Source organism: Tinamus guttatus, unplaced genomic scaffold (assembly GCF_059628265.1).
Source record: "Tinamus guttatus ecotype Peru unplaced genomic scaffold, ASM5962826v1 Tinamus_guttatus_pri_ptg000155l, whole genome shotgun sequence".
In the NCBI taxonomy this organism is placed as follows: Eukaryota; Metazoa; Chordata; class Aves; order Tinamiformes; family Tinamidae; genus Tinamus; species Tinamus guttatus.
Window position 1 is genome coordinate 73,203 of NW_028288689.1, and position 27,118 is coordinate 100,320.

The window sequence follows — 27,118 nt, forward strand, 5'->3', positions numbered from 1 at the left end:
CCCGGCCCCGGCGGGGCGGTCCGGGGCGGAGCAGCGCGGCCCGCGGCGCCGCGGAGCCTCTTCCGGGCAGCGCGGAGCGGCCGCGGTGAGTAGTGGCCTCGGCTCCTCCGTTGTGTCCTCCCGTTTCCCGGCGCCCCGCGGGTAGGGGGCAGCGAAGGAGGCGCCGCTGCAGCGCGGGTCCTCCCGGCTCCTCCATACGGACCAGGCCCTGGTCGCCCCGGTTCCCGCGCCCGGTCCCTCCGCAGGGCCCCAGGTGCAGGTGTCACCCCCAGTCCTCTTAGGGCCCCAGGCCCTGTGTTACCCCCTGTCCCTCCACAGGGGCACAGACCTTCTGTCACCTCTGTGTGTTCTCTTTTTGTCACCCCCGCGTCCTCTCCACAGGGACACAGACTCCATGTCCTTCCCATCTCCTCCACAGGGACCCTGTGTCACCTCCATCCTCACTGTAGAGGCCAATGTCACCCCCCGTCCCCTCCACAGAGATGCAGGCCCTGGTCCCCCTGTCCTTCCTAGCCCGGGGGCGGTGGTGGCCACCCCCTTTCCTAGGGAGCTCCCATCTTCGCACTTATCACGTGCAGCAGACAGGTGACAGGGGGCTGCCATAGCCCTTGTGCCGTCCTCTGTGCGCAAATAACCGCTCCCTGCCTCCCCCCTGCATCTGCGTCCCTGACCAAGAGTCGTCCCCGCAGCTCAGCGTGTGACCGAGGGTGTCGGATCGCGGCCGGACCCACGGAAGGAGCCTCTCTGTGCCGCGGAGGAGCACCCCTTGCAGCTCCAGGTCAGGGGGGATTAAATGTGCATCCTGCTTTTTCTTTATTTACTGAGCTGTGAAAAATTGAGGATAATTATAATGCTGCATGTGGAGAGGGTAGGGGGCAGGGATGACTGGCTTTACACCAAAGTACAGGTTAAAAAATCTCCTGTTTGACCCCTATCAGAGAAAGAAATATTATATAGTGAGAAACTACAGGAGAGGACCATGAACGTGTATGGATAGACCCAGGTAATCCTGCTTAAATTGACCTTGGGTTTTAAAACATGTGGAGCAGGAAAAACGTCTGAAGCAATCAGGAATGAAATAAAGTAGGAGCTTGAAATAACCCCTTCCAGCAAACAACCCCCTTTTTTTTTTTTTTTCCCCTTTGATGAAAAAGAGAGGCAAACGTGTAATGGGTGATAGGTGTCTGTGTGATATACCTCGTGAAATGAGGGCGGTGAGAGAAGAGATGGCAAATTAAAAGCATACGCTGCTGAGTTGGCTGCTGCGACCTCTAACATCTGGAGGGAGCTTTAATGCAGAATGATGAAATCTCTCTTTAAGTTACACACCAAAGATGGCTGCTGTTTTGAGGAGACAGACCCAGCAGCAGACACTATCCATTTAACACAGACTACTGCTTTTGTTGCTAGGCTACAAAGGGGATGTACATTTATAAGCAAAAAAAAAAAAAAAAGTATCTTGTTGTGATTTACTTTAGCCATCATTCAATTTGTTTTTTATTACTACAGTAGGAAAAAAGCATATTGCAGGCAAGGATTTTTAAATTTAAATGCATATTTACCAGCTGCTCTGAGGAAGAAAAACTTGGCAAGTGGCTTTGTTAGCATTTGGTGCAAGTATCTTGATGAGACCTCCCTCGCTCATCAGCTGTGCTGCTTCTTTGAAGCAAACAGTGCAAATAGAGGAATACCGTTGCCTAAGGACCCCAATAAGGCTGATAGGTGCTGTTTTGCCATCCTGTGAAAATGATTTCTTCTAAAAAAAATCTACTACTGCTTCTCATTTAAACTAATTATACCGGCTTGATTGACATACCTGGAGAATGTGCTCTGTACTCTTCTTTACCAGAACAATTGAAATATGGGTAGTCACTGGGTTTGACTTTGCACTGTTACCCTGCTGATGTGTTGTAGTTTTAAAGTAGAATAGGTTGCGTTTTACAAGCAGGGCGGTGGTGGTGGGTGTTTCTCCCAGAAAGGAAAAATCTGAGGTTTCTTTGTTTGTTTATTTGTTTTTTGGGCAGAGAAGTCTCCCAGAAAGGTTATGTTTTATTTAAAGAATAAAAAGACCTAACAGGATTCTTAAATATTTCTCTGTCAAAGCGCCATAGAAAATGCTTGAAAAGAACTAAGCTTAGCAAAAACAGTCAAGTAGTCATGGTTGCTTCAGTTTATAAACATTTCAGAAGAAGAGAGATGCCCCTCTCCCCTTTTATAGCAGCACTTACCTCAAACTGAAGATTTTCCAGCCTACATCTCTTGTCCTAGAACAGGGTGTTGAGTGTTGGACATCAGGCTGTTAGGGCACAGCTGTGAAGATTGGAGAACTGGGAGCCCAAATGTCACATCTCTCTCCCAGTGACTCTGTGCATGACGCCTTTTCAACAGCGCATAGGTCTGGCTTTTGAACTGTTCTGTAGCCTATTGGAGTATGATAAGAAAGAGGTACTGTTGTTACCTTCTATTTTTAGTGAGTTTTAAAAGCAAAATGTGACTGCAGTCTCCTTTTCCAAAAATGGGCCACTTGGCTGCTTCTAGAGGATTTGGGGAATTGTGTTCTGGCCTAAGTGCCTTTATTTCACCTGGAGTTAGGTGTCTAAGTTCTGGTAAAGGCTAACGTATAAGTGAAACTTCCCTTTTCTGCATTTGTGTAGGCTAGTTTACCAGCTACTTTACTAACTCTTGTACAAAGGCTGTTTTGAATCATAGGTTCAAGCTCACAGTGTGTCCTATCTTGTGTAAGAGGGTTGCAGGTTTCATTTTGGAAGTTGGGCACCAAGAAGTGTGGTGTAGCTGACTTCTTTATCACATTTTTTTTTCCCTTGGTGTCATTCAGCTTGGTTTTTGCTGACTTTCCCAAATTGCAGACAAGAAGGTAAAAGGATGTTCTGTCACTAGCAGGGTCTCTTTTTGTAGGGGAAGGTACGGAAGGCTGTAAACTGAGCTCCAGCCGGTGTGAAAACAAAAAGTAACAGAAAATTCTATGTAGAAAGTGAAGCAGCTGTTAACTTCATCTGGTAGCAATCTAAGGATGCTTGCCAGAGGATCCCCATCCAGGAGAATTCTGGCTTCTATATCTGTTCAGAAAAAATATTTCTGGGGTGGTTCCCAGTTAGTTTCTCTTACAGAGAGATGATGGTATCATGCTCCCCAGCAACTAAAAAGTTCTTTCTATCCTTTAGCCATTGCAAAAATGCCCCTCTAATACACAGAGTACTGACAAAAGCTGTTTTTCCTCTCTCATGAATGAATGTTGTGACATTAGAGATGCTTCCTGACTCAGAACAATAATTACAGCTTTAAAAATGTGTATTTAGATCAGATATGGAATTCACAGTTACATCAGTAAGAAATCTCTGTTGTACTACTCCCAGTTTCAGTATATATTCTGTAGAAATTACTGATACTTGATGAAGTTTCTCATTTGCGGAATGGATTTTGTGCAAGTAACATACAAAAGTATAAATGGTTCCAGTGAAGGCAGAAAATCTGCTTTAATGATTTTGGTGCTGCAGAGTGAGGTTAGGTTGTCCAGGATTTCCCAAAAGAGATGATTGTGCACCCCTGGTCATGCAGTCGTATCTAGGTCCTTGTTTTGGGAGTCTTTTCAGTGCAGTATTAGTGGCAAGTACAGTTTAATCTTTGTTAAAAACCTCAACTTTTGCTTGCAACCACATTTCTTTTTACACATGCTAAATTAAATTATCAAATATCTGTGTTGCTCAAAACTGAATAGTTTGTTGCTCTCTGAAATACAACATTGCCACACTTTTGGCTATTGCTTCAATTTGAATGGTGGTTAGAGTGTTCAGTTTCATGTTTAAAAATGCAAACTTTGCAAAAGAACAGCTGAGAGCTGAATTCCTGACTACTCCTGAATCAGCGTTTTGTAGATTTGTCGCAACTGTTGTTCTGTTGTTAACCTTTAAACAAAGTTTAAAGTCTGCTGCTGCTGCTGCTGATTCTGAGGCAAAGCTAAACGTAGCCTTTGTACTAAAACTGTTTATTAGACTTTATGCTGTTTCTTATGTATTTATTTTTAGGAGAGGCCATTCATTTTTCAGCTCCCTCCCCACTGAGTTAATGGTAGTATTAAGCACTAGAAGTAGCAGATGATTCTATCTGAACAGAGAAAGGACAACAAACCTGAGTGTGGTTAATACTGGGAGTTTCGGCCCAGATCAGAATATCTTTTTGGTTGAAAGTACAGGCTGCAAAACATATAAAAGCAGTATTGTTTTAAAATATTGTTGTAGAAGGTTATTAAAAACACGGAATTGAGGTGTCTGTCTGGATAAAATTAGACCTTCTTTTAGTCCGTGATACATGTACGAAAAATCTCCTTATTCTGAAAAGTCTGTAATCAAAAACACAGGTTCCCAGGCATGTGCTGCAACATTGGAGGTGAAGCACGACAAAAAAGCACAAGCCAGTACCATGGTTTTTAGTTTGTTTCATTTTCTAGGGCTGGGAGAGGATGGCGGAGAGAGATGAGGAGGCAGCAGCAGGGAGACTAAGGGAGAGAAGGGGAGAGGAGAGGACGGCAGCGAAAGACTCTTGAAACCACCGGCAAGCGCAATCTCGCGCAGCCCTTTTCTCTGTGCAATCTGTGTTGGGCATCGTCGTGCCTAATTCCTGGCCGTCTGCAGAGCCACATCTTCCCTGTGGTTTTGGCTGCACTTTTGGTGACAAGTACGTGACGTGTTGACGTGTCTGTTGACAGATTGTGGGAGCGCAGCAGGGAGCAGCGCTGCCCACGACAGCCGTCCCGGAGCGCAGAGCAGGGTTCAGCTGCTGTCCTGCAGGGATACCCTGATCCGGAGGCTCCGCAGTTCGGTGATACAGGCAGGCGAGAGAACACAGTCAGTTCTTAATTACTGGTTTAATTTACTTGGGTAGGATATTACTTCAGGGTTTGCAAGCCTAGGGAGTTCTATCAGAAACTTCATTATAATCTCAGTGTTCAGAGATTTGTGGTATTTGAAATGGTGAAGATTTGCTTTTTTTTTCCTTTCCCCTTTCTTGCTATGTCTTTTCCATGGTAGATGTGACTGTTTAGATGTGTTGTCAAGTATTGTTTGTCTTTTACCCTTTTCAGCAGTGGTGGCCCTCCTAGATTGTGAATGTGACTTCAGTGGCCTTTCCAGCTGTTCATTCGGCCAGCACAGTCTCCCCGTGCAGCTGTGTGAAACTCTATTTTCTTTCTTAGCCCCCACAAGAAGATGAAGGCATGTTCACAGCAAGGGTAGACTTATATTGAAGTAGCTTATATTATACAGAAGACTGTCTTTTCATTAGATGTTGAAGTAATCTTAATTTTAAAATTTCTGGGCTTTAAGCCCTACAAAAACATAGCTGTATTAGCTCAGCCCCCTTCTCTGTAGCTCTTTTAGCATCTTTGAAGTATCATTAGGAAAATTTGTCATATGTTCACAATGTTGCAGATTGTTGCATTATGTAATCTGCCTTTTGTTGAAGCGTGGATTTAGGGAAACAACATTTGTTAATGCAATTTGTTGCCTTTGTGGTTTTTTGTTTTGTTTTGCAATGCCAAAGATTTTAATTGGATTTTGTTAAATATTTCCTTTGCCACTCTATAACACCTCTTCGAGCATTTCTGGAAGTATTTGATTTCTCCTTCCCCTTAAAACAACATGTTCAGCAAACACTACTTCATCACTCAAATAAAGCAAATTTTTGTTCAGCGCATCATTTTTTAGTATAGCTGCTTATTAACAAAATCCTTTTTTTTCTTTTTTTTCTGTTTTTTTTCTTTTTTGCATCTATCACATCCTGAGATATTTGTGCCCTCAAAAAACATGTTATATATGAATGTTTGGAGAAACAAGCATGGAAATATATATTCTGTAGATATCTAAGTTCTTGCTTTTTACTTAAATGGACAGCAACCTCATTTAAACAGTGACCGACATCATCTGCTTCCTAGTATACACTTGCTCGTTTGCAGCTCCGTTCTGCAGGATGTTCAGTGTTTGTGCTTCACTGTTTTTTTACTGTAAGTTTAACTGCTTCTCATCTTGCAGATGTAGAGACTCAAATGTTACAGGAATGTTTTGAAATGAGAATTCCAAAATGAAAATGATCATTTTTTTCTTCACAGTTTCTGAAGATGTCAGCAGATATACCATTAAATATCAATATTAAGGAGCCCCGATGGGATCAAAGCACTTTCATTGGACGAGCCAGTCACTTCTTTACTGTAACAGATCCCCGGAATATTTTGTTATCTGATGCCCAACTAGAAAATGCAAGAAAAATTGTTCATGATTACAGGTATGACAGTTGGTCATTGTTACTGCTGGCCCAAATAAATCCATGTTGGTTTTAAGTAGATGGTTATATATTTGAAAGGAAATAGTTAAGACACTGTATTCATTGTACCGCTCTTTCTTCCTATTATTTACCTGGAAACATTACCGTATTCTCTAATAAATGAGGAAATGATGTCATGTGAGAACATCTACTATTACGTTAATAATACTATGACACTATAATGATACTATTAAGTATTCTGGAATGTGGAAAAAGTGACTGATTTTGCAAATAATTAATATAACAGCAGAGTTGAAAGCTCTGACATGTTGCTCTGTTTGGGGCAAGTAGCTTCTTAAATATTTGCAAGATAAATTCTAAAAGTTTAATGCTAAAGTCTTTGAAAAGATTTTAGCTCCACAGTTCTCATACAGCTTTGAATAAACAGGACTCTGGTGTTAGAAGCATCAACTCAGCCAACATAATCGCTGCTAGAAGTTTTGATTATTTTTATTTCAACAGTCCATTTAAAAGCCAAGGATCTACTAGATCCTTAAAAATAAAGCTGACTAGAATGCTAGGTTAATTTAGTATGAACATCCTCAAGATCTCTGATGCCATGTTTTTCATTGGAATTTGCAGTATTTTTTAACAATTACAGTTTTTGCTGTTGTTTTGTTTTTTAACTTGTCCCAAGACAAGGTATCGTGGCACCTGGCTTGACAGAAGATGAATTGTGGAGAGCAAAATATATCTATGATTCAGCCTTTCATCCAGACACTGGTGAAAAGATGGTCTTGATTGGCAGAATGTCAGCTCAGGTGCCAATGAACATGACTATCACCGGGTGTATGATGACCTTTTATAGGTAAGTAATGGTAATATTATGCCTCAAATATTTGCTTGCAAATTACATGAATGAAAATGAATATTACTGTCTGTTCCGGATGGGCTGCAGGTGTTTGGCCTCCAAAGCTAGTTTGGAGTAGGTCTGCGGTTAAGGTGGCTACAAGCCTGGCTGAGCGGCCGGCTTCAACAGGTTTCTGGGGGGCTGCCTGTGAACCAGGCTGAGCAGCTGTATCCCTGCTCCTCACCACTCAGCCTAGGCAGGCAAACATCTTTTTTCTCAAGGTCTGGCCTCTGCTTCCCATGGGAGATTGTTACGACTCTACAGATCACAGAAATTTTCATCTCCAATACACTGTCAATAGAATATTTTAGATGCATTATAAATATTTGAAAATAAAAAATTTTGCTTCCTTTTCTCTTTCTCTCTGCATTCCTTCACACCCGTACTGATTAGTGGTTTCCTCTAGAAGTAGCTGTGAGATAAGTCCTTGGCACCCTCTAATCCTTCATCAAATATCCCACTTTTCCTCACTGAATCAAGGAAGTTGAGTAGTCCCAAATCCCATCCCTATAGGAGAGCCTTGTGGAGGACAAAGAGCACGAGATACCTGGTAATTCTAACCTTAGCGATCTGGCATTTAGGATGTTCTATCTGCCAAGTGAGTATTAAATATGCTTAAGTCTAATAGTTGTTGGTACATCCAGCACCTGTCAGACCCTTCCATTTCCTCAAGTCCTCAGTTCACCAGTATGATGAAGTCCTTAGTGGAAGCTAATGTCTTTTGTTAATAGGCTTTATGCTAGAAACATATATGTGAGATAATGTTTTGTTAGCAGGGACTAGGGAAAGGTTAGAAGAAATACCAATATAACTTTCAATGATGGAATTTTTAAAGTACCTTGATTCACATTCCAGAAAAGCAGTTCTGAAAGGCACTTGTGTATGCATGTGTTTGTGTGTATATAAAAGTGCTGGGCTTGTCAAGAATACAAATAAAGCCACCGGTGCAACTGCCCACAAACATTGCTGTTAACAGGTTATGCTTATTTTTATGTATATTTTGTTATTAGTGATAGTAGTTACAGAAGGTATTTAATTTTTTCTGCATTATTGGTAGAATCACTCAAAGCTGAATTGCTTATTAGCTGGAAGATTCTGATTTATTTGGAAAATACCCTCAGCAGTGCAAATGGAACTTTGCAGAAGTTCCTGGATGGTGAATTTTAGTCTCTATCTTTCTGCATGTCAATAGGTCTTGGTTATTGCTGGTTACTGGAAAAAAAAAAAAAAAAACAAATTCCTCGTTACGCCTAGGAAGGCTCTGGGCCACGCAGGAGGGTAGTGTGAGTCATGTCTGAACTTCATCGCAGGGGGCCTAAAATCCTCCGCGTTGCAGTAGCACAGGAAACACAAAGATGAATGGGGAAGAATTGCTCATGCATGAGAAGAAAGGAAGAAAACCAGCAGTGACAGAGAAAATGCAGCTAGTTTATCACTGTACCTTTCATATCAGTCAGATACTGGAAACCAGAAGGAATGAGAAGACACAAATCTTCTGATTTTTTTTTTTTTCCGTTTCAAGAAATAACATATCATCCTGTTTCAGAATTAAAGTCATTATTTTTGGTGGCCAGGTTCCCCTGGCTGAAATTCTAGTGGAGCAGAAACTTCAGTGCTTTCTCCTTAGTTTGTGGTCCTAGTCACCCAGGAACACCTAATCCCTGGTATAATCTCCCAACCTCCAACTATTTGTGGACCAGAAATTTCTTAGTCCAGAAGTGCAACGGCCATTTAGCTCACTTTTTTTTTTTTTTTTTTTTTTAATGATACTTTTAAAATCTCATAAAAAGAATAGCTTGTACTCCCATTAGTAAGACAGTATCTTATTGACTGAATTGCTTTATTCAGATAAACCAGAACCTCCACGTGATTATAGTTTGCACTGATTTTCTTGATTTCCTTGCCATTATTCTCTTCTTTTGTTTCAAATGTGTTTTTAAAAATAATAATAATTGTTTCTTGTTTTAAGGACGACCCCAGCGGTGGTTTTCTGGCAGTGGATTAACCAGTCCTTCAACGCTATAGTAAATTACACGAACAGGAGTGGTGATGCCCCAATTACTGTCAGGTCAGACACTCAACTACATAGTTCTGATGTATTTGTAACTAGTTCTCCAATGCATTTGGACACAGCTGGGCTTTAAAGGTTGAGGTGATAGACAAGTTTGGTAATCTATACTTAATACCAACTTGATAGGTTTAGAATAGAAGCCTTGAGAATGGTGGAGGTGATATCTGCCTTTCCTCCTTTAAAGATGAGCCCTAGCACCATGATTATAAGCATTTAAACAACAACATAGGATTTAATAGGAACCTGACTGCACTGATCAGTTAATCATTTGAAAATAATGCATCAGTTTTGTGTCATACCACAGTATTCCTAAATTGATGTTTTGTGTGGAATTTAATGTATCGCCTTCTCCTGCCTGTGTCCTGCAATGCAGCACATGCAACACTGAGTGCTTATTTGCACTGGAACTTTCAAGGAATTGTTCTGCATACTACTTGTATCTACTTGAAGGCAAAGAAAGGGATAAAACAGGTGCAGAATGCTAAAAATCGTGAATAGGAGACTAATTGCAGTGCCTACCTCGCTGTTCTTGAGCCAGGTTTGTTTGCTGACCTCCTGGAGAAAGCGGTGGATTAGAGGGCATGCAGACACACCTGCTAGTTGAGAAGCATGTAAAGTACGTTTGAAGGCAGATTGAGTGAACTCAGATGTTTACAACATGGCTAGCTGCATGCGTGGGTTTTGGTGCAGTTGGTATTCGTTATCATTGTGCATATTGCCTTTGACGTTTTAATTGGCCACATAAGTTTAAGTGATTAGAAAATTAAATATAGAAAAATTAATTACTTTCAAGTGATCTAAATGTAATTGTTGTGTATGTACAAACATTTTTATTTTTGTTTTAGCCAGCTGGGAACAGCCTATGTTTCTGCTACCACAGGTGCTGTTGCAACTGCTTTAGGACTTAATGCACTAACAAAGGTATTGTTGATATTTTTTTCCCATTCTTAAATATACTTTGCTGTTCTATGAAATATCAGTGGCTCATTTCTCCTCCAGTGCATCTGTGTCGTGTTTTGCACAGCTCCCAGTATGGAGCTGTAGTTGCCTCTGGCACCTGCCTTCTTTAGATTCCAGCTATATTTTCCACAATATTGATGGCTTCAATACGTTTTAAATGTCTGGGCATTGCTGTTTTGTTAACACAAACTGTATCCAGTGAAGGTGCCCGTTTTGCAGTTTCTTTGTGACTTGTCCAAGCATCTAATATTTTTTGTTAACTCGAGTGGATGTGTAATTACAAAGATGTGTGTCCAGTATCTGAATATGACCATAAAAGGTATAGGTATGTTTTAAAAAGGGTAGTATTGCTTCAGCAAACATGGAATCTGACTCTAGACTGGCTGTTAGAACTTGCTAAGATGTGCACCCCTTTGCTTATACTTTAAAGTACTAGGTATGGTAGAGTATTGACAAGTTATTTAATATAAAGAGACTGTTTTAAGAGAGTAAGTCAGATTATATAATATATTGATGAGATGAATAGTTTCTGAAGTCAGTGGTCTTAGATGCAGCTTGTATAGATGTCTGCTGGTTGTAACCTTGCCAGTGCAGACACTCATGGTGAGGTCCATTTGCTGTTGCCCTTGGGCAGACATACTCAGAAGCTGACACTCCTCTGCCGTGATACTACCAAATTCAGATTATTTTTCCCAATCTCATGCTAGTGCTCACTGTAATTAAAGTATGTATGACTTGAGTCTTGTTTGTTTGTTCTTTTGCTACAGGCCTCACTGGTGAGTTTTCAACAAATTTTAAATTAAAGGAAATAAATTTGTTCTATCACTAGTACATGAAGTTCATCTTAATATGACCTTTGGGGAAAAATTCATAATGTAATTGTTTTTCCTGTATTTTTTTTTCTCTCTATGCTTTTCGCAGCATGTTTCACCTCTCATAGGAAGGTTCGTTCCTTTTGCTGCTGTTGCTGCTGCTAACTGTATTAATATTCCACTCATGAGACAAAGGTAAGAAAAATAAAGAATATTACAATCATTCTAGAAGACAATGATGTTGTCAGGTTTTTAGATTGGCACATCACTAAAGAAAACATGTTATAGATGTTCAGTTTTTTTCAGAACGTTACTAAAATCTCACACAGTCTTGTTTTGGTCGATCAACTGTGACACATATAAAATAGAATATATTCATTCTCTTCAGATAAATATCCATTTATTTCTTCAGTCTTGAATCTCAGAAACCAAGTACCTGTCCTCCAAGACTTGATCATGTGGACTCTTTAAATACAAGCTGCTGTTTGGAAAAATATAGTCATTTCAAAAATGTTTCTTCAAATCTCACATAGAGAAGTCATAGAAGTCAGCCTCTGCAGTTCTTTTCAGTCATCTGAATTACAAAAATATGCCTGTTCACAGAAATATCATTTCATGTGTAATCTGGTTTAACTAGAACTAAAAATAGAAGTAGGGGAAAAAAACAAATGGAAAATGCCCTCTTATGAAGTGAAGGTTATGGTGGGGAAGGAGGAAGGGAGTATGAATTTCAATCCATTGTAGTATTTTATCTCTTATAAAAGGCAAGAAGAATTAATGCAGTCCTCAATAAAAGTGTCCTTCTGTCTGCTTCTTGCTCTCCTAGAAGTTCTCCTTGGTATGGGTTTAACACCCAATCCTGCACTTGAGCAAAATATCTCATAGAGAATACTACAGTCATAGAAAGGTAGTTTCTTTCATACCTACTTGTATATTGTAAAACATGATGTTACTGGTTAAACTGAAAACTGTAAGACTAGAATGTTCTGGAGGGAATTTTCACAAAGATGCTTTTTTTTAGTTCAATGAAACTAATTTTTCTGTGTTCCAATATTGGCTGTGGGAGAAGACAGTAAACTTTGAGAGCAATCCAGAAAGTTCAAATTCTCTAAATTGCTTTTTGAAGGAACCTGTCCCTGCTATGGACTGTGGAGATAGCAGGTCTTCTCTTTTCCCCTCTGGAAGGCATGTGAGCAGGCTCAGGTGATAGACTGCTGTTACAGATTTTCCACAACTCCTCTGCCTTTTGAAATCGTTTGTACCAAAGAGTGTTAAAGACAAACTTGGAAAATAGAACTCCACAGATTTATATCTTCCAACAGGGAACTCAAGTTTGGAATCCCTGTCACAGATGAGAATGGAAACAGACTGGGTGAATCAACCAAAGCAGCTCAGCAGGCAATTACTCAGGTGGTTATTTCAAGGATTCTGATGGCTGCTCCTGGCATGGGTAAGGACAATTTCAATCAATACAGCTCTTGATTACTGATTTCTGAAGTGAGGAGAGCTTAAATTCTATATAGGTATTTTTTCTCAAAGACCAAATTATCTTATAGTTTTCCAGGCAGTATTAACATGTTAAGGAGTTCCACATGGAAGAGTACAGCACTTCTTACTGTGAAAACAGCCATAGTGTGATACATTTAAGTACAACAGAAGAGCTCTTGAGCATTTTGCAGAAGAGTTGTAGCTAGTAGGTAGAGGTATAGCAGCAAGTTCTACTTGACTAAAATTAGTTTAGGGAAGAGTCTGTGTTTTGACCAGTGTCAGCTTTTTGAGCTCAGGTTTAGTTTAGTGTGAGGTTAGAAACTGCGCTTACTGGGGAGTCGTTCTTTGTAAAACAGCAGTCTAGTTTCTTGAATTGGCAGAATGTAATGGAAGCTCAGCTCAAGATAAATGGCCGTTAAAAATGTGTTTCAATATATTAGTTCATCTTAACAGAATATTAAAACAGAATGCCTTTTTCTCCAAGGTTCATGTTTTTTTTTCTCTCATTTGCAGCAATTCCTCCCTTTATAATGAATACTTTGGAAAAGAGAGCCTTTCTAAAGGTTAGTCTTGTCAACAATCTATATGTATATATTTATATCATAAGTTAATATTTTCATGTTATATTTAAAATACCATTTGAGTCTTTGTATTTCCCTACCAAATGTTGGAGTTAGAAAAAGAACTCTTGTGCTACTTAAAACCAATTATTTTCCTATAGGATAAGATTGGAGTTCAACTGTTCAGCAAAAGAAATCATAAAAACTTATAATTGTGACTTAACTCTATTAAAGTATTTTAATGAGTAGTTAGAGAGTGCTAAGTACTAAAATGCTGAACCAAAATTCGGAGGCCTCCAACTCTGACCAGGAATTAACCATTAAGACCAAATCTGGGACAACCTAGGTAATTCTTTCAAAAAAAATCAAATCTCGACTGAAACCAGTCACAAACAAGCTGAGGGAGCTGTGCCGCCGGCTCACGAAAACAATTACCCATAACCAGAATTTAAATCACAGGCACAACCCAATTAAATGAAGGGATAACAAATGCAGGTACTTGTCTGTATATCAAAGCCTTAACATTTTAAATGAGATATTTAGAGATAGATGAGCTCCAAGCCTTTTAAAATTGCCAGTTTTTCATTTTTTTTTTTCTGCTGCACTGCTCCCTGTACACAAGATTTGGCCAGATGAATTTGGTAAAATGCTTTCATATATCTACTCAAACATGATCTTCCCTTCAACACTCCCTGCATTTCCCAAACACCTCCTAGGATGCTGTGCAAAGGATGAGTAGAGCACTCCCCATGAAAATGGGCCGACCTGAGGAGTTGGACAATAAGAGCAACAAGGCTGTGAAGTCTGCTTTGCAGCTAGGAGGCTGCTTTCCTCGTCTTGCACAGGCAGACACAGATGGGTTCTTAGCTTTTTTTTTTCCTTTTTGTTTTTTTTTTTCTTTTTGAAACCTGACATTTTTTGTTATTCTAGTGATTGTTCTTAAAGTGCCCAGTTCCTCCTAGTTAATAAACTTTCTTGTTTCAAGACTTGAAATATGGTTACAAACAGATGAAAAAACTTTTTTTTTTCTCTCCCAGGTATTAATATTAATAAGGAAGCATTGCTTATCTGCTGTAGGAGCACTTTGAATTTGGAAATAATAATGAAACTAAAAACATCTTTTAAAAGTGATCCTTTAAAATTACTGGAAAAGCAAGTGCAGAGTAGGCATTGAATAGGCACTTTTCAGTAAAGATGATATATTTCTTACATTCCATTTATGTTAAAATAGTGTGAAGTCATTATCAAAAACCTGGTGTTAGTAAGTGTGTCAACTAAGTCAACATTATACCCTGAATATGCATGAGATATTATTATTGTTATCATTATTATGTTCTCTAAAGTGAGAAAAACAATTGTCAGTTGAGGGACTGGGTTCATTTATTAGTAAAGGGAGTGTCATCTTCGCTTTACTTTCTTGCCTAGCTGCAGACAAACTCTTACCTGTCCTGAAACACATCAGACAAGCTGGAACTAGTAGCCCAGAAGGGCTCAATTCCTTTCTGTTGAAGGAAAAAAAAAAAAAAAAAGTGTAGTGTGAGTTTCCAGACCCTTCGTTAGAAAAGTGGTTGTGGACATTGTTTAGTTCTGTTCATTTGTTTAAGATGAAACTTCCTAAAACTAAATATTTAAATTATATTTCATATATTATTTCTGCTTCTCATATTTCCTGTGCTGAATTAGCTTTACATCATTTGAAAATGCTTGTGTCTTAGTATATAAATGAGACACTAGGAAGAAGTGCCAAGTGTCTTTGAATTTTGAAAACTCTAGTTTTCTTTGAGCACTTTGTTTTTCTCCCCTTTTATTAACAGGAGACACTATTTCTCATGATTTAGGAGTAGGAAATGCAGCATTTGAGGTTTAGAGTACAAGCTTGTGCAAGGAGATGAAGCTTGTGCACCATAACCCTAACCCCAACCCTAACCCGTATCCCTAACCCCTAACGCCTAACCCTGATCCTAAACCCTAACCGTAAACCCAAACCCTAACCCTAATCCTAACCTCTAACACTAACCTTAACCTTATCCCTAGCCCTAAACCATAACCCTAACCTAACCCTAACCCTAGCCTAACCCTACCCTAAACCTAACCCTAACCCTAAACCCAACCCTAACCAAACCCTAACCCTAACCTAACCCTAAAACTAACCCCTAACCCTAACGCTAAACCCTAACCCCTAACCCTACAGCCTAACCCTAAACCCTAAGCCCTAACCCTCACCCTAATCCCTAACCCTAACCTAACCCTAAGCCTAACCCCTACCCTAACCCTAACCCTAAACCCTAACCCTAACCTAACCCTAAACCCTAACCCTAACCCTAAATCACAACCCTAACGCTAGCCCTAATCCCCAAACCTAACCCTAAACCCTAACCCTAAACCCTCTCAGCTTTCTTATGCCTTCTTATCTTAACGGGAAAAGAGATGACTTTCACCCAGAGGTGCAAGGTGCACAAGCCTCATCTCCTAAAAGAAGTGAGTGCAATGCATTCAAATGTAGTACTGTCCTATAGCATAATTGTCTTTTGAGTCCTACCCTGTTCTTTAAGCAGGTTGTGATATTGTTATGTTCCTGAAAATAAATTACTCAAAACAGCAATATATATTTTCCAATATCAAAATATTTTTAAATTTAGAGCAAAGATGGTTTTACATGGATTTGACATGGGAGAGGTGTCAGAAATGTTAATCAACTCAGCTGTCAAATACATGATATTTGTGGAAGGTTTTCACAGGGTTTGGAGACAAATATTGGATTTTTTTTTAATGCAGTATAATCAATATAAGGGTGTTGTGAATTTTTCAGATCAACAAAAATGAGAGATTTCTTCAGTGACTACTCAGTGGTCTTTGGTACCATCATGACCGTTTATGCTCACCTGTTCCTCCCCCTCAGCCTCAAAGCCTGTGAGTTCAGGTGAAACACTGCTCTGCAGGTAGTCAGTGGTAACACTTGGTATAGATTAGTATTAAAACCATTAAGGAATGAGCTGCATTTTTAACAAGCAGCTTGTGCATGTTCTTTTGAGGTTTCAGAAGCACCATCCCATTTGCAGTCCTCTGACACCACCCACACAACGCTTCACTAACTCATTTCTCTTAGCCTTTGCTTTGCACATCATCACTCCTGAAAAGAGTTTTGTATGCCTGCCAAAGCCCATTAACCAACACACAAGAAGGCCAGAAAATAAGCAAATGGTTGCTAAATAAGAAAATAGAATGATAGTCTGCAGTGGGATAGAAACAAATACTTCTGGACTGCACATCTCAGAGGTAGCTGGATGTCATTCTCTGATGTTTGGAGTAAAAGCAGGTTATGTAGCAGTGTTCATCCCTGTGTTCTGACACTGTTTTGCATGAGGAAACATTGGTGGGAATTACAATATTCCCTATAGTTACAATTAGAAAATGGTTCAAGAATATTTTCAAAATGCAAACACATGAACACATAGCTGCTGATTTTAAAAGAATCTAATTATTTCTTGACTTGAAAGTTCTAAATGTGTTTTTTATTTCCTAGATTTCAGCAGTGGCTTTGGCATGCATTTTGTGTTATTAAGCACTGTAGTGGTTCCTGATGATGAGGCTGTTTAATGCCTGTATTCATTATCTCTGTTGATTTACACTTGAGTAGCTTCATACAGAAACGAGTTACCTGCTGCTGCGAAAGGAGCCATAAACAACATTATTGTGAGCATAGGATTTATAGATTTGATATATAACCTTTCTCCTAAAGAAATAATGTTTCTTCTGTAGAAACTTCTTTAAACTCCAATTGACACTGAAGTTTTAATTTATATTACCACTCTTGCAGCTTCATCTACTCTTTTTCTTCCTATTTTGTATACCTTGTTGACATTCAAGTTAATTCTACTAATTTCCTCTTGCATCCTATAAAACAAGCCACTTGGATTCTGTTAAACTGCAGCTAAAATGTGTATTCAAAACAGTTAAAATACTGGAACAGACCACCTTTTTTTTTAATTATCAGTCTTGAATGTCTTACGCCTTGGATTCCTTCTTGCATTCCTAGTTTACCTGTCATTTCATGTATTCATCTTCTTGAAAGCAGACCTAGTTAAGCTGGGAGAGCTGGAAGGCTTTAAGGTCTAACAATGAAAAGAAGCATTTAGGAAATCTCTGGTTTTCCTTGTGTCTTTTGTTTGCTTAGTTTTCATTTCTGCATTTTCTTCATTTGCACTAACTGCTAATGATTCCATGAAGTCATCTGGAACTTAAATCCTAATTCATTTGAAACTGTCTTCTTTCTAGGTTAAGTGATAGATCTCTAGCACACTAAATATCGTTCTCTGTTTTATCTCTTTGTAGGGATGTACAGTCTGCATTTGAGACTTGCTTTTTTTTTTTCAGAATTATTCCCTGGGCAGTCACAATTCTTAATATTGCCCTTTTAGATCTTTTTTGCCCAATCATCTTTTTTTCCCTCACCATCTTTCTTAATTAGTGTAGTATGGTAACTCTCTTGAAAAGTAATATAACTTTATTGTTGGATAAAATATTCCAACAAATGTAATAGGCGTCACAGGCTGTAGCTACTGCTGGGCACCTCTATTCTTTCCATTTAATGATCAACTAACTTAAAGGTTTGAAACCACTATTTGGTAATATTATGATACCCTCTAACACACCTTTTATTTATAAAATCAAGTTTGGGGCTTTTCTGGTAAACATCTCGGCTCACACTTCTTAGTATTCCTCTTAGTTCTCCCCTTGAATTGGAGTCTTCCACAGCGTGCAATTTGTTTTCTTTTCCCAAATACACATAAGAGCTGCCAGCCTCCCCGCAAGAGCTGGGCCCTCATACTTCGGTGTGGTTAACGCTGTCTGTTCTTCTGCTCTAGGTCGCATCATCTCTTGCCCTTAACACTCCCAACATAAAAAGCTTACTTTTTGTTCCAGTAAACTTTTATCAGCCGAGAGTCAGGTTAAGATGGACATAGCAGATGCCAGCACAGCAGAGGAGTGCTGAATTCACTCTTTATAACTTGTTGCTATTGTTATCTTTTCCCATTTGTTATCTACTGTTGCAGGTTTTTGCTGAATTGCACAGTTCTTCCTGCACTCATTTCTGGATTACAGACTGCCTCCAAGAAAAAGAGGAACAATCTTCTACATCATTTCCTCTTCAGTCTCAAGCTCTGGAGAGAGCTTATTTCAGGCTTGTTTTCCATGCTTTTCATACTACTTGTAGCACCAGCATCAACCTCTTTTCTCCATTTCTGCCTTTAAATATTGACCATCTCTCTCTCATACACCAGTTCTCTCTTAACTTCTACAGCTTGAGAAATGCTTCTTGCACAAAGCATCAACTTTGTACTTGCCCACTATAATGTATAATTTTGACTCAGTAGCAGTTTTGCTTCAAAATCAACTTTTTGTTATAGCAGCAGCTGTGTGTGTCCTGCTTATTGAAGGCACTTGTTTTATTGTAACAAAAGCCCATAGTAGCAGTCTCATATAAACAGGTCTGGTTTTATTTCATTAGTAATTAATCTGAACTAAAATTCTAACACTGAATGGGGAGGAGGGGTTCCTAAATCATTAAAAACCTACAATAAAACTTATATTCCTTGGCACTTAGTTGAGTTCTACAAAAATCAAAATATTGAAGGATATGCTAAAAATAAGCATCTGTATCTTAGGGGCTGCATTCTGTTGTTCTGTGTTGTTTCCCCACTTTCTCCACCATTTTCTATTTCAGTAAGGAAGGACCTAAGTTCTTGCAGAACTAGAATTACTAGGCTGATATGTAGGAACTTACCCCTGTAGCTCACAAAGCAAATCATGAGAACAGAGAAAGGGCTAAGAGAAGCAGGACCCCTCCTTTATTTTTGGATGGCAGCTGCTGTTGCACACACAGAAATCCCCAGCTGTAAATTAGAACCATTGAGTGTCACAGTGAGAAGAGAGGAGCCAGAGCTACCTCTGCACAGGGAGTCTCAGACCAAATTTGCTGTGTCCTCAAGACCTTGCAGTACTGGCTGTATTGCTCCAGAATTTGGCTCTCTTGATAAATTCTGTGAGCATAGGGGACTCACAGAGGAAATGGTAACACACTCGAGTCACAATCAGGACACAAGGAAAACAGTCAACTACCTATGGCATTTTCTTAGTGACACTTAGGATATGTGTGGAGTGATATCCCTAGGCATTTTCTATTACATTCAGAGGAATTTGGAGCAGGCTCTCAACTTAGAGCTGAAGTATAAGATGTTTCAGTAACTATTTTGCCTTCTTTGTATCCAACAGTCTTTTAGATCTAATCTGTCCCTTACACCATAAGAAATTTCCAGGAAGGTGGGAAAGAGGGGAAAAGATATCATACTCACTGTATATGTTTTTTTACAGAGATTTCCATGGATGAGTGCTCCCATTCAAGTTGGATTAGTTGGCTTCTGGTGAGTGATTTCTTTGAATCACATCTGCTCTTTTAAAATGTACCTGCAAGGTTTTTCTTAAGGAGGAAGTGGAAATATTTGTATCTAAAGAAAAAGCCTATGCAGATTAGGGCTAGAAACCACAGAAGTTGTTCCTCAATTGAACTCAGAAGTTGATGAGATAAAGCAGCTGCTTTACTTGTAACTGATAATGATATTAAAAAAGCAAGTATTTAGTAATGAAGAATCTGCCAGAAGAAGAATAGAGAGGGGGGAGAAAGGTAGTGGCAAAGAAAAGGCAGGGAGAAGCTTAGTTTGAAGGGTGCTTGAGCTGTTCTCTTGATCACTGATTACCAGAACCTAATCCTGTAGTTTGGAGGAGTTCTTGAAGCAAATCTCCTTGAGGGCTTGAGTCTCTCTAGCATTTTAAGTTGTCCTGTGCACCTATGTAAAGTGCTGTGAAAGGACATTATATGCATTTGTAAACACAACATTGATGAATTTCTACTGGGTAGTAGGTAAATTAATCTATAAGATATTACACAGTGAAACATAAAGGTTACACCCAACACTTCCAAACTGTCTTAAAAAAAATAAAAGAAAGCAAATTAGGTAAGAAATCATGCTTAAGGGTTTATATTTTTCTTTCAGTATCTTAAACCATGTAAAACCATTTTTTAATCTTCTCTAGTCTCGTCTTTGCAACACCCTTGTGCTGTGCCCTGTTTCCTCAAAAAAGGTATGTAGTCCTCTTGTTCTTACTTTAATGTTAACACTTCCAGATGCATGCAAGGTACCGCAGAAAGACACACAAATAATGCTTCCTCAAGCATACAGTCTCATTTCCCCCATAACAAATGTGATTAGCATGAGAAAATTCAGCAAAGTAGTAACTGTATTATTTATCAGCAATACATCATAGCTGAATTGGGCTTGTTTGTTCGTAAATGCCTAGCAGCTTCAGAGATGCATTTATAGAGGGGTAGTGAGCAAGAAGATAGGCTTAGGGGAATAGTTTATAGAGGCCATTTCAGACTGAGAAGGGTGGGAGTTGCAGGGTCAGAAAAAGAATTTGAACTTGACAAGTTAGGAATCACAGCAGTGATTCCTAAAGAGGCTAACATAGCCCAGGCAACACAGTGCTGTCCATTAAGTTCCTTTTAAAGGCAATCTGTTTGCATTTAATTTTCAATGGAGAACTCCCAGTTGTTAGAGAAAACAGCACTTGAGTATGCATGCTTATTTATAACCTGATTAACCTTACCCAAGTAAGAATTTTTCATCAATGAAACACTATCTCAGGACTAAAGTTGTCACAGGAATAGTATTCTTTATACCTTAAAGCCCTAGTGAAGTTTGAAGGGGTTATCTACAATTAGAGTTACATTCATTAGGACCCTCATTTGCACTGTGTAGTATAATTTGAACTGTCCCTCTTGCATTACTTTGGGGTTGCATTTGGCATCTTGTACTTAATTTTAGCAGCCACATGATGCAAGGTGGAACCAAATCAGTGAAGAGTAGGCAAGGGGCCGTTTTAATACAAGTCTCCATGAACTTGAGAGCCTGGTTAAAATCAAGAATTACATGTGCTTTATAAGTTTCATAAGAAAATTAGAGTGCAGATTGTACTTAGGAAATTGCAAGTGTTTATATTATCTGGCAGCCAAATTCCCTTTTCTGGGAGATGAGTCTTATAAAAAAATCTTTATTCAACTGAATAAGAGTCATGCAGTAAGTTAAATAAGCATATACATAGTGAAAGAAAACAAACTTTTAGAAAAGGAATCTACTATTGCCATGAATGACCTTAAGTGACTAGATTCCAAACCTCATGACAGTAGCAGTTCAGCTGTTTGAATCAATAGAACATCCTGCTGTCATTTGACAGATCCTTCACCTCAATCTGTGAGCAGAACTTGTTCACAGAAAAGGAAACACACAAGCCCACAAACAGTAAGTTGAACCAGATGCATCATCTTTGAGTCAAGTGCTTGTTATATATAACAATGTTACTGTTTCTTTTGCTTAGTTCCATGGCTGTAGCACGCTTGGAGCCAGAACTGCAAGCCAAGATCCGAGAGAGCAGCCCCGAATTAGAACGTGTATACTTTAATAAAGGATTATAATTCAAGGAAGGCAGAAATATCTTTCACAGAGGATCCTGTGAACTGAGTTATGTGCCAATATAGTTGAAGAGAACTCACTTAGCCTGTACTTTTGTTAAACAACTTTGATCATGCACATTATTTTATATTTAAAGACCTTTCCTCATTTTAGTGTTTGTTACAAACCTCATTTGTCCACTTTGGTTTTGATTAAAAAGTTTAACTATACATATACAAACGTTTACATAAGCTCTCAAGCAGCTATGATAATAAAAAAACAAGCGCACAAAGAAAAACAGATGCTATTATATTGGATTTGCCACCTGTTCCGATAATAGTGGGGCAGAGATCTCTTTGGTAAAAGTCATAGAGCAACTGAACGAAGTTGCCACCCTCTGCCAGCAGGACGGGTAGCTGAACGTGATAGAAGGTTGTGCAGAAAGGGCTTTTTACCAGGAGTTGGTTGGAGGTTTTCCCTGTTGGCACAGAACCGTTTCTTTAAGGTAGATGTTGGAGGAGCCTGGAGCTTCTGCACAGTGTGGTACTGTTCAGCAATACAAGCTGCTTTCTTCCTCAGGTCTAATTTTACCAGCATCATGTTGTTCTGCAGTTCTGCCAGTGTTTGGTCCTGAGAAGGCAGGATATTACTTAGGTTTACCTGCTGATTTTGGCAAAGTGCCTTAGTTGAAATCCCCTGCAAGCCCCAACAAGACATTACCTGTCTGGCCAGAATGTCATCACAAGTGCAGAGGGCCTCTCGGAGCTTCCCTGCGCTCGTACTGTGGCAGCACGCCCTCTCTGCAGACTGCAGAGACTCCCCAAGTTTCTGCAGTTCCGACCGCAGCAATCTGACATTCTATAGCAAGGAGAGATTGAACATAACATTTAGCTTTGAAGAGATCTTATCTTTGTAAAATTCAGTGGTATCACTGGTAGCAGCACCTTCCAAACATCTGGTAAAGGTCTGTTTTGAGCAGATAACTTGCCTTTAACCATTCTTTTAAAATCATGCAGTCAACAGCTACAAATACTCTAAACTGCTCTCCCCTGCAAGAGTTCCTTTCCATAACACAATAGTGAATTTACCTTTTGTCCTTCCTCCAGCTTCCTGTCTACATCCATTGTAATAGGTTTGGCAGAGGGAGGTGGCTCCACTAATTTCTGGTATTTGCGTAGCTCTGGGAAGACACAAAAGCAGCAAGCTACATCACATTCATAAGGCTTCATTTTTCCCTCAAGTTCATTCAGCTCTTTGAGAAAAGATGCCACAGGCAAACTGCGCAAAGCTTTGAACTTGTGCAGACATGGCTCTCATCTTCCTTCAGTTAAGCAAAGGGACTTTCTAGGTTCTGTGATTACCAGGTAAACAAGAACAATGCCATCTTGCACCCTATTCCTGTCTTCTCTCACCACTCAAAATAGTGGTTTCAGGATATCCAAATCTAGTACAAAATACTGTACTCTATAACCTTCTGCAGGGAGACCTCAAACATTGTTCGGAGCTAGTGCAGCACCACTTCATTACCTGCTGTTGCTGTATTCAGCTCTGTCTGACACTGCTCTAGTTTGGCTTTAGTTTCAAGCAGTTCCCGTTGCAGAGTGCCTGAGGCAGCCACTCGCTTTGATCTACGCAGTCCTTGTTCTGAGCCCATTGCCTTAGTATGCAGGTTCTCCAGTTTTTGTTTTTCCTCCTGCAGAGCAGCTTGGAGCTCCTCTATCTTCTCATCACGGACCTAAGAAAGCAAAATTGTTTATAAAGAACAAAGATTTCTTAACACAGCTTTTTCTCATTGAAGCTTCAGTAACTTTGTGTCCATTTCTTCCAGATTTTCTTAAATCATGCATTTCACACAGGAAAATAGTTTATGTTGAGCAAATAGAGGAATTGGAATGGGGATACATTAGCTTGCAAACTAAGAGCCAAAACACAGAAAGGCTGGTGAACTATATAAAGCAGTAGCTTGATCCACATCTCTTGGCTATCAAGGAATACTATAAGCATACAGAAGCAAAACCGTTGCTCTCAGTTCACATGATAATCAGCTACCTGGATTCAAACATCTTGCCTCCCTTCCCAAACCCACTACCACTTCCTGATGTCATTCCATTGCCCTGAACAAACCTGGATCTTCTCTTGGTAATAGTCAGTAAGTGCCTCCTTCAGGTTGTTCAGTTTATCTTCATACAGTTCCTCTAGCAACTCCTTCTGGGCATCCACGTGTTGGCTACAGAGAGAGCAAATAGCTACAGGCATCAGATCTGGCTGCTTTTCATCTCCCCTCTATCACAGTTCACCTGCCTGAGGGTGATCAGAGTAAGCTGTACCTGCACCACTGCTCTTTCTGTTGCAGGTGCTCCAGCATCTCATTGCAGATCTCTTCACGGAGGCGCATTTCTAGTTGCAGCTTCTCCTGCCGTTCTTGCACCAGCAGCTCTCGTGCCGCATCCACTATACGCAACAAGTCCTGCAGTAAGGACACAAAGCTGCTTTGCCCACACTGCACAACAGAAATAAAGCCTAGAAAAAAATCCTTGCTGATCTTGGCTCCCAGACTGAAAGAATCTAGGTTTAAGGTGCTTCCAGTCACTTGTAAAGAGAAGCTGCCAGCCTTGCTCTGAATTCCTTTCCAGTGTGACTGCCTAAACACTGCACTCCAGATGGATGTGTCTCTAGAACAATTTTCTCTTCCTGCGCTGCTCAGGACAGCACTGGCTTTTGCCACCTTGGCACATTGCAATGCAGGTCTACTAATCTTTCAACTTCCATTTCTTCATCTAATCTGCATCTCCTCCATCTCTTAATCTTTCAAGAAGTCCAGCTGCCCATGCCAAGTATAAGAAAAAAAGCATCTTTTCTAGAAAAGCATCTGTTTTGATTTCCAATCTCTAGATTTCCCTTGTGTAGCACAGAGTATGATCTGCAACTGAGCTCTTACTATCCCTATTCTACAGATGACAAAGTGCTTCCAAATTAAGCCTGTGCTTCAGATTTTGACCAATTGTTGAATGTTTTCATGGATTCCCAGTTTCTTGGTCTAAGTTTCCCACATCCTTCCGGGGTTCTCTGTTGTCTCTATTTTTACTGGGCTTCAGCTCCACCTCCCAGATCAAAGCCAAGTCACCTATAAAGGATATAAAACATACCACTACCCACCTCCTTCTCATACATGGTGATCTCCGTTTCATCCTCACTGTCATCTTCCAATTCCACTTGTTTTGCCACTGCCTCTGGCCCCTGGCTGGTTCGCCTGCTGTGCTCTTTGATAATTGACTGTATGGTTGGAAGTCCTACCTTTGTGGGAGGTGCCTGGATAAGCTGAAGGAAAAAGGCTACAATTACTTCAAGTGCACAAAACCCAAAAGTCATGCAGTCCTGAACTGTGGTGCTTTTCTGCAGTTTGTCAAGCCTCTAATTTTAGCAGAACTTGGAAATACTGAAGAGCCAATAATTCACTGAAGAAGCAGGGGAGGACTTGCAAGCTTCCCCGCCCTCCCTTGTGATGCAAATTGCCCCATTCCCACAGAAGTAAGAAGTATCCCAAGTATTCCATGATCCTGAGATGTACAACTCACCTGACTGGCAATGGCGGAAAACTTGGCTACATACAAAGTCTCATCATATGTAGATGCACACTGGTTAATGTTGACAATCATGCAAGAGCGTCCACGTCCAGTGAAGAACCCCTGGAACACTCGGGTTAGCTTGCTGTCCCGGAAGGGAACCACAGTCTGCTTCAGTCTGTGGGGAGAGACAAGAGTGAGCCTGTGGAAAAGCACAACAGCTTCCCACACATCCTCCCGTGATGTCTTCAATACTGACTTGGACTGCTGGTTCTGGCGGAGGGCAGCAATGCAGCGGCCCAGCGTGTGCAGGGAGGTGTTGATGTTATTTGCCTCTTTCATTCGGTCCCCACTTTTCTGGTCCTTGCAGCGCTCTGATCCCGCAAGGTCACACAGTGATAGCCTGAAGAAGAGGCAGGAGATAATATGACCCTCTGGGTTTGCCATGTCCTGCCCAGGTTTAGAGGTCAGACACCCTGTGATTATCTTATCCTGTTCACTCTCTTCCAGCTTCCTTAGAAGTGCAGGAGCACTTTTGCAGTACAGATCTTAGCATGCAGCAGTAGGTTATCTAAATTGTAGGACTCTACCAGGTGATAGTGTAATAGCTTAGTGGTGCCAAGTTTGAAGATCATCTGTCCATCTTCAGGACAGAGACTTTTTCAGGTACTGGGTCAACTCATTTCCACATAACTGCTTCCCAAGAACAGGCACCAGCAGCAATCAAACCAGTTCCAGTACAAGCACAAAGTTACCCACATTCACCCTAATTGATGGAGCCTGAAAACTACCAAGTTGTACTTGGCAGCACTCCTCAAACTCCTTCCCACTGTCAGTTCCAGCACTTATAATGGGAACATTTGTTCCTTCCAGGCACTTAATTATACCCACCTCAGGATATTTCCATGCCAAATCCATAACCACAGCAGAGAAATAAAAAAAATGAGTACACAGTAGGGAAAACACAATCCTAAAGGGCAGAAGACTCACTCGCTGATTTTGGAAACAACTTCACTGCCACCTCCTTGCAAGTGCAGAATCCGAATAGAGAAGACGCTGTGACTGTAAGACAGACACAGATATTTGAAGATGGAAATACAGCCTGTAAAATCTCCTCAGAATTGTATGAGTAAGTCTAAACACACTGTTCCCTCCCCAGACCTGCGACTGGAGTTCTGGTTCATGTGGGTACTAGCAAAACTTTGTTTTTTCCGACCCAGTTTCAGGAGCTTCCAGGCCTCATCAGCATTACGGACATTGATCCAATTTAGATCTGGAAAAGCAGACATGCATTGGACAAGTCATTGAGGAGACTAGCAGAGAAATAGTTCACAGTCCCAACTGCACTGTTGCATTTCCTTATCATTAAAAACCTCATTTCACCCTACCTAGACATCAGAAACCTAAGGGGTCACAGCACATCCTCCCCAACACATTCCTGCTAAGCCACCAACTCAGTCCATGGAGTCCCCCAAGTATGATGCACCCAGGCCCACTTCTAGCATCTAAATCCCTCAATATTTTTCAGGCAAATGTACCTTTCACATAGGGGTTACCAGTCTGGTCTTCACAAAGCCGCAGTGTCTGCCTCTTGTGGTTCTGGCCCGGTGGAGTTGGTTCTAACAAGTCGTAGATTAACTCATTGTAAATCTCAAAGAAGGAGACCCAGATAGAGAACTGCACATCTGCTGTGGTAGCGAGTGAAATACGGTCCAGGTCAGCCCAGCGAGGACCCAGTTCTGGGGAAGAATAAGAGGAAAATGCAGGATTGCTTCTTTCACAAGTTTAAGCTGAATAGCTTCACTAGAGGCTGAGGTATCTTTCCTCAGCAGAACTACCCCAGGCTCAAATCTATTCTATAGTCCCCTGTTCCAACTCAGGCATCCTCTAATGCCTATACCCAGGCAGTCATTCTAAGCTTCCCTTTAGCAGCATCCCCCTTGCTGTATAAGGACTTTCTATATGCTTGATCTC

The 27,118-nt window shown here is 40.3% G+C and overlaps 2 protein-coding genes across 3 annotated transcripts in view; one reads left to right on the forward strand and one right to left on the reverse strand.

Annotated features, from left to right (window-relative positions):
* Nucleotides 1–21,754, forward strand: SFXN1 (sideroflexin 1). 2 transcript variants are annotated; one of them, XM_088522530.1, is made up of 11 exons: nt 1–85; nt 6,122–6,294; nt 6,971–7,141; nt 9,153–9,251; nt 10,100–10,175; nt 11,136–11,221; nt 12,349–12,476; nt 13,028–13,077; nt 19,447–19,496; nt 20,167–20,214; nt 21,508–21,754. In XM_088522530.1, exons 2-11 carry the CDS (start codon nt 6,131–6,133, stop codon nt 21,602–21,604), a joined length of 969 nt encoding a protein of 322 aa, XP_088378656.1. In that variant the 5' UTR covers nt 1–85; nt 6,122–6,130; the 3' UTR covers nt 21,605–21,754. The 2 variants fall into 2 exon arrangements, with proteins under 2 accessions (XP_088378656.1, XP_088378658.1); XM_088522532.1 differs by lacking the exons at nt 19,447–19,496; nt 20,167–20,214; nt 21,508–21,754 and adding an exon at nt 15,884–16,121.
* KIF20A (kinesin family member 20A) overlaps nt 21,311–27,118 on the reverse strand; it is an 8,228-nt gene continuing 2,420 nt past the window's right edge. Inside the window, exons 7-18 of the mRNA XM_088522529.1 lie at nt 26,683–26,883; nt 26,306–26,417; nt 26,135–26,206; nt 25,404–25,547; nt 25,157–25,322; nt 24,738–24,899; nt 23,909–24,048; nt 23,706–23,808; nt 23,109–23,316; nt 22,670–22,761; nt 22,302–22,439; nt 21,311–22,211 (exon numbers count right to left, since the gene is read on the reverse strand). Coding sequence (XP_088378655.1) covers nt 21,948–22,211; nt 22,302–22,439; nt 22,670–22,761; nt 23,109–23,316; nt 23,706–23,808; nt 23,909–24,048; nt 24,738–24,899; nt 25,157–25,322; nt 25,404–25,547; nt 26,135–26,206; nt 26,306–26,417; nt 26,683–26,883 — 1,802 coding nt within the window. The 3' untranslated portion in view covers nt 21,311–21,947. The remainder of the gene's footprint in view (nt 22,212–22,301; nt 22,440–22,669; nt 22,762–23,108; nt 23,317–23,705; nt 23,809–23,908; nt 24,049–24,737; nt 24,900–25,156; nt 25,323–25,403; nt 25,548–26,134; nt 26,207–26,305; nt 26,418–26,682; nt 26,884–27,118) is intronic.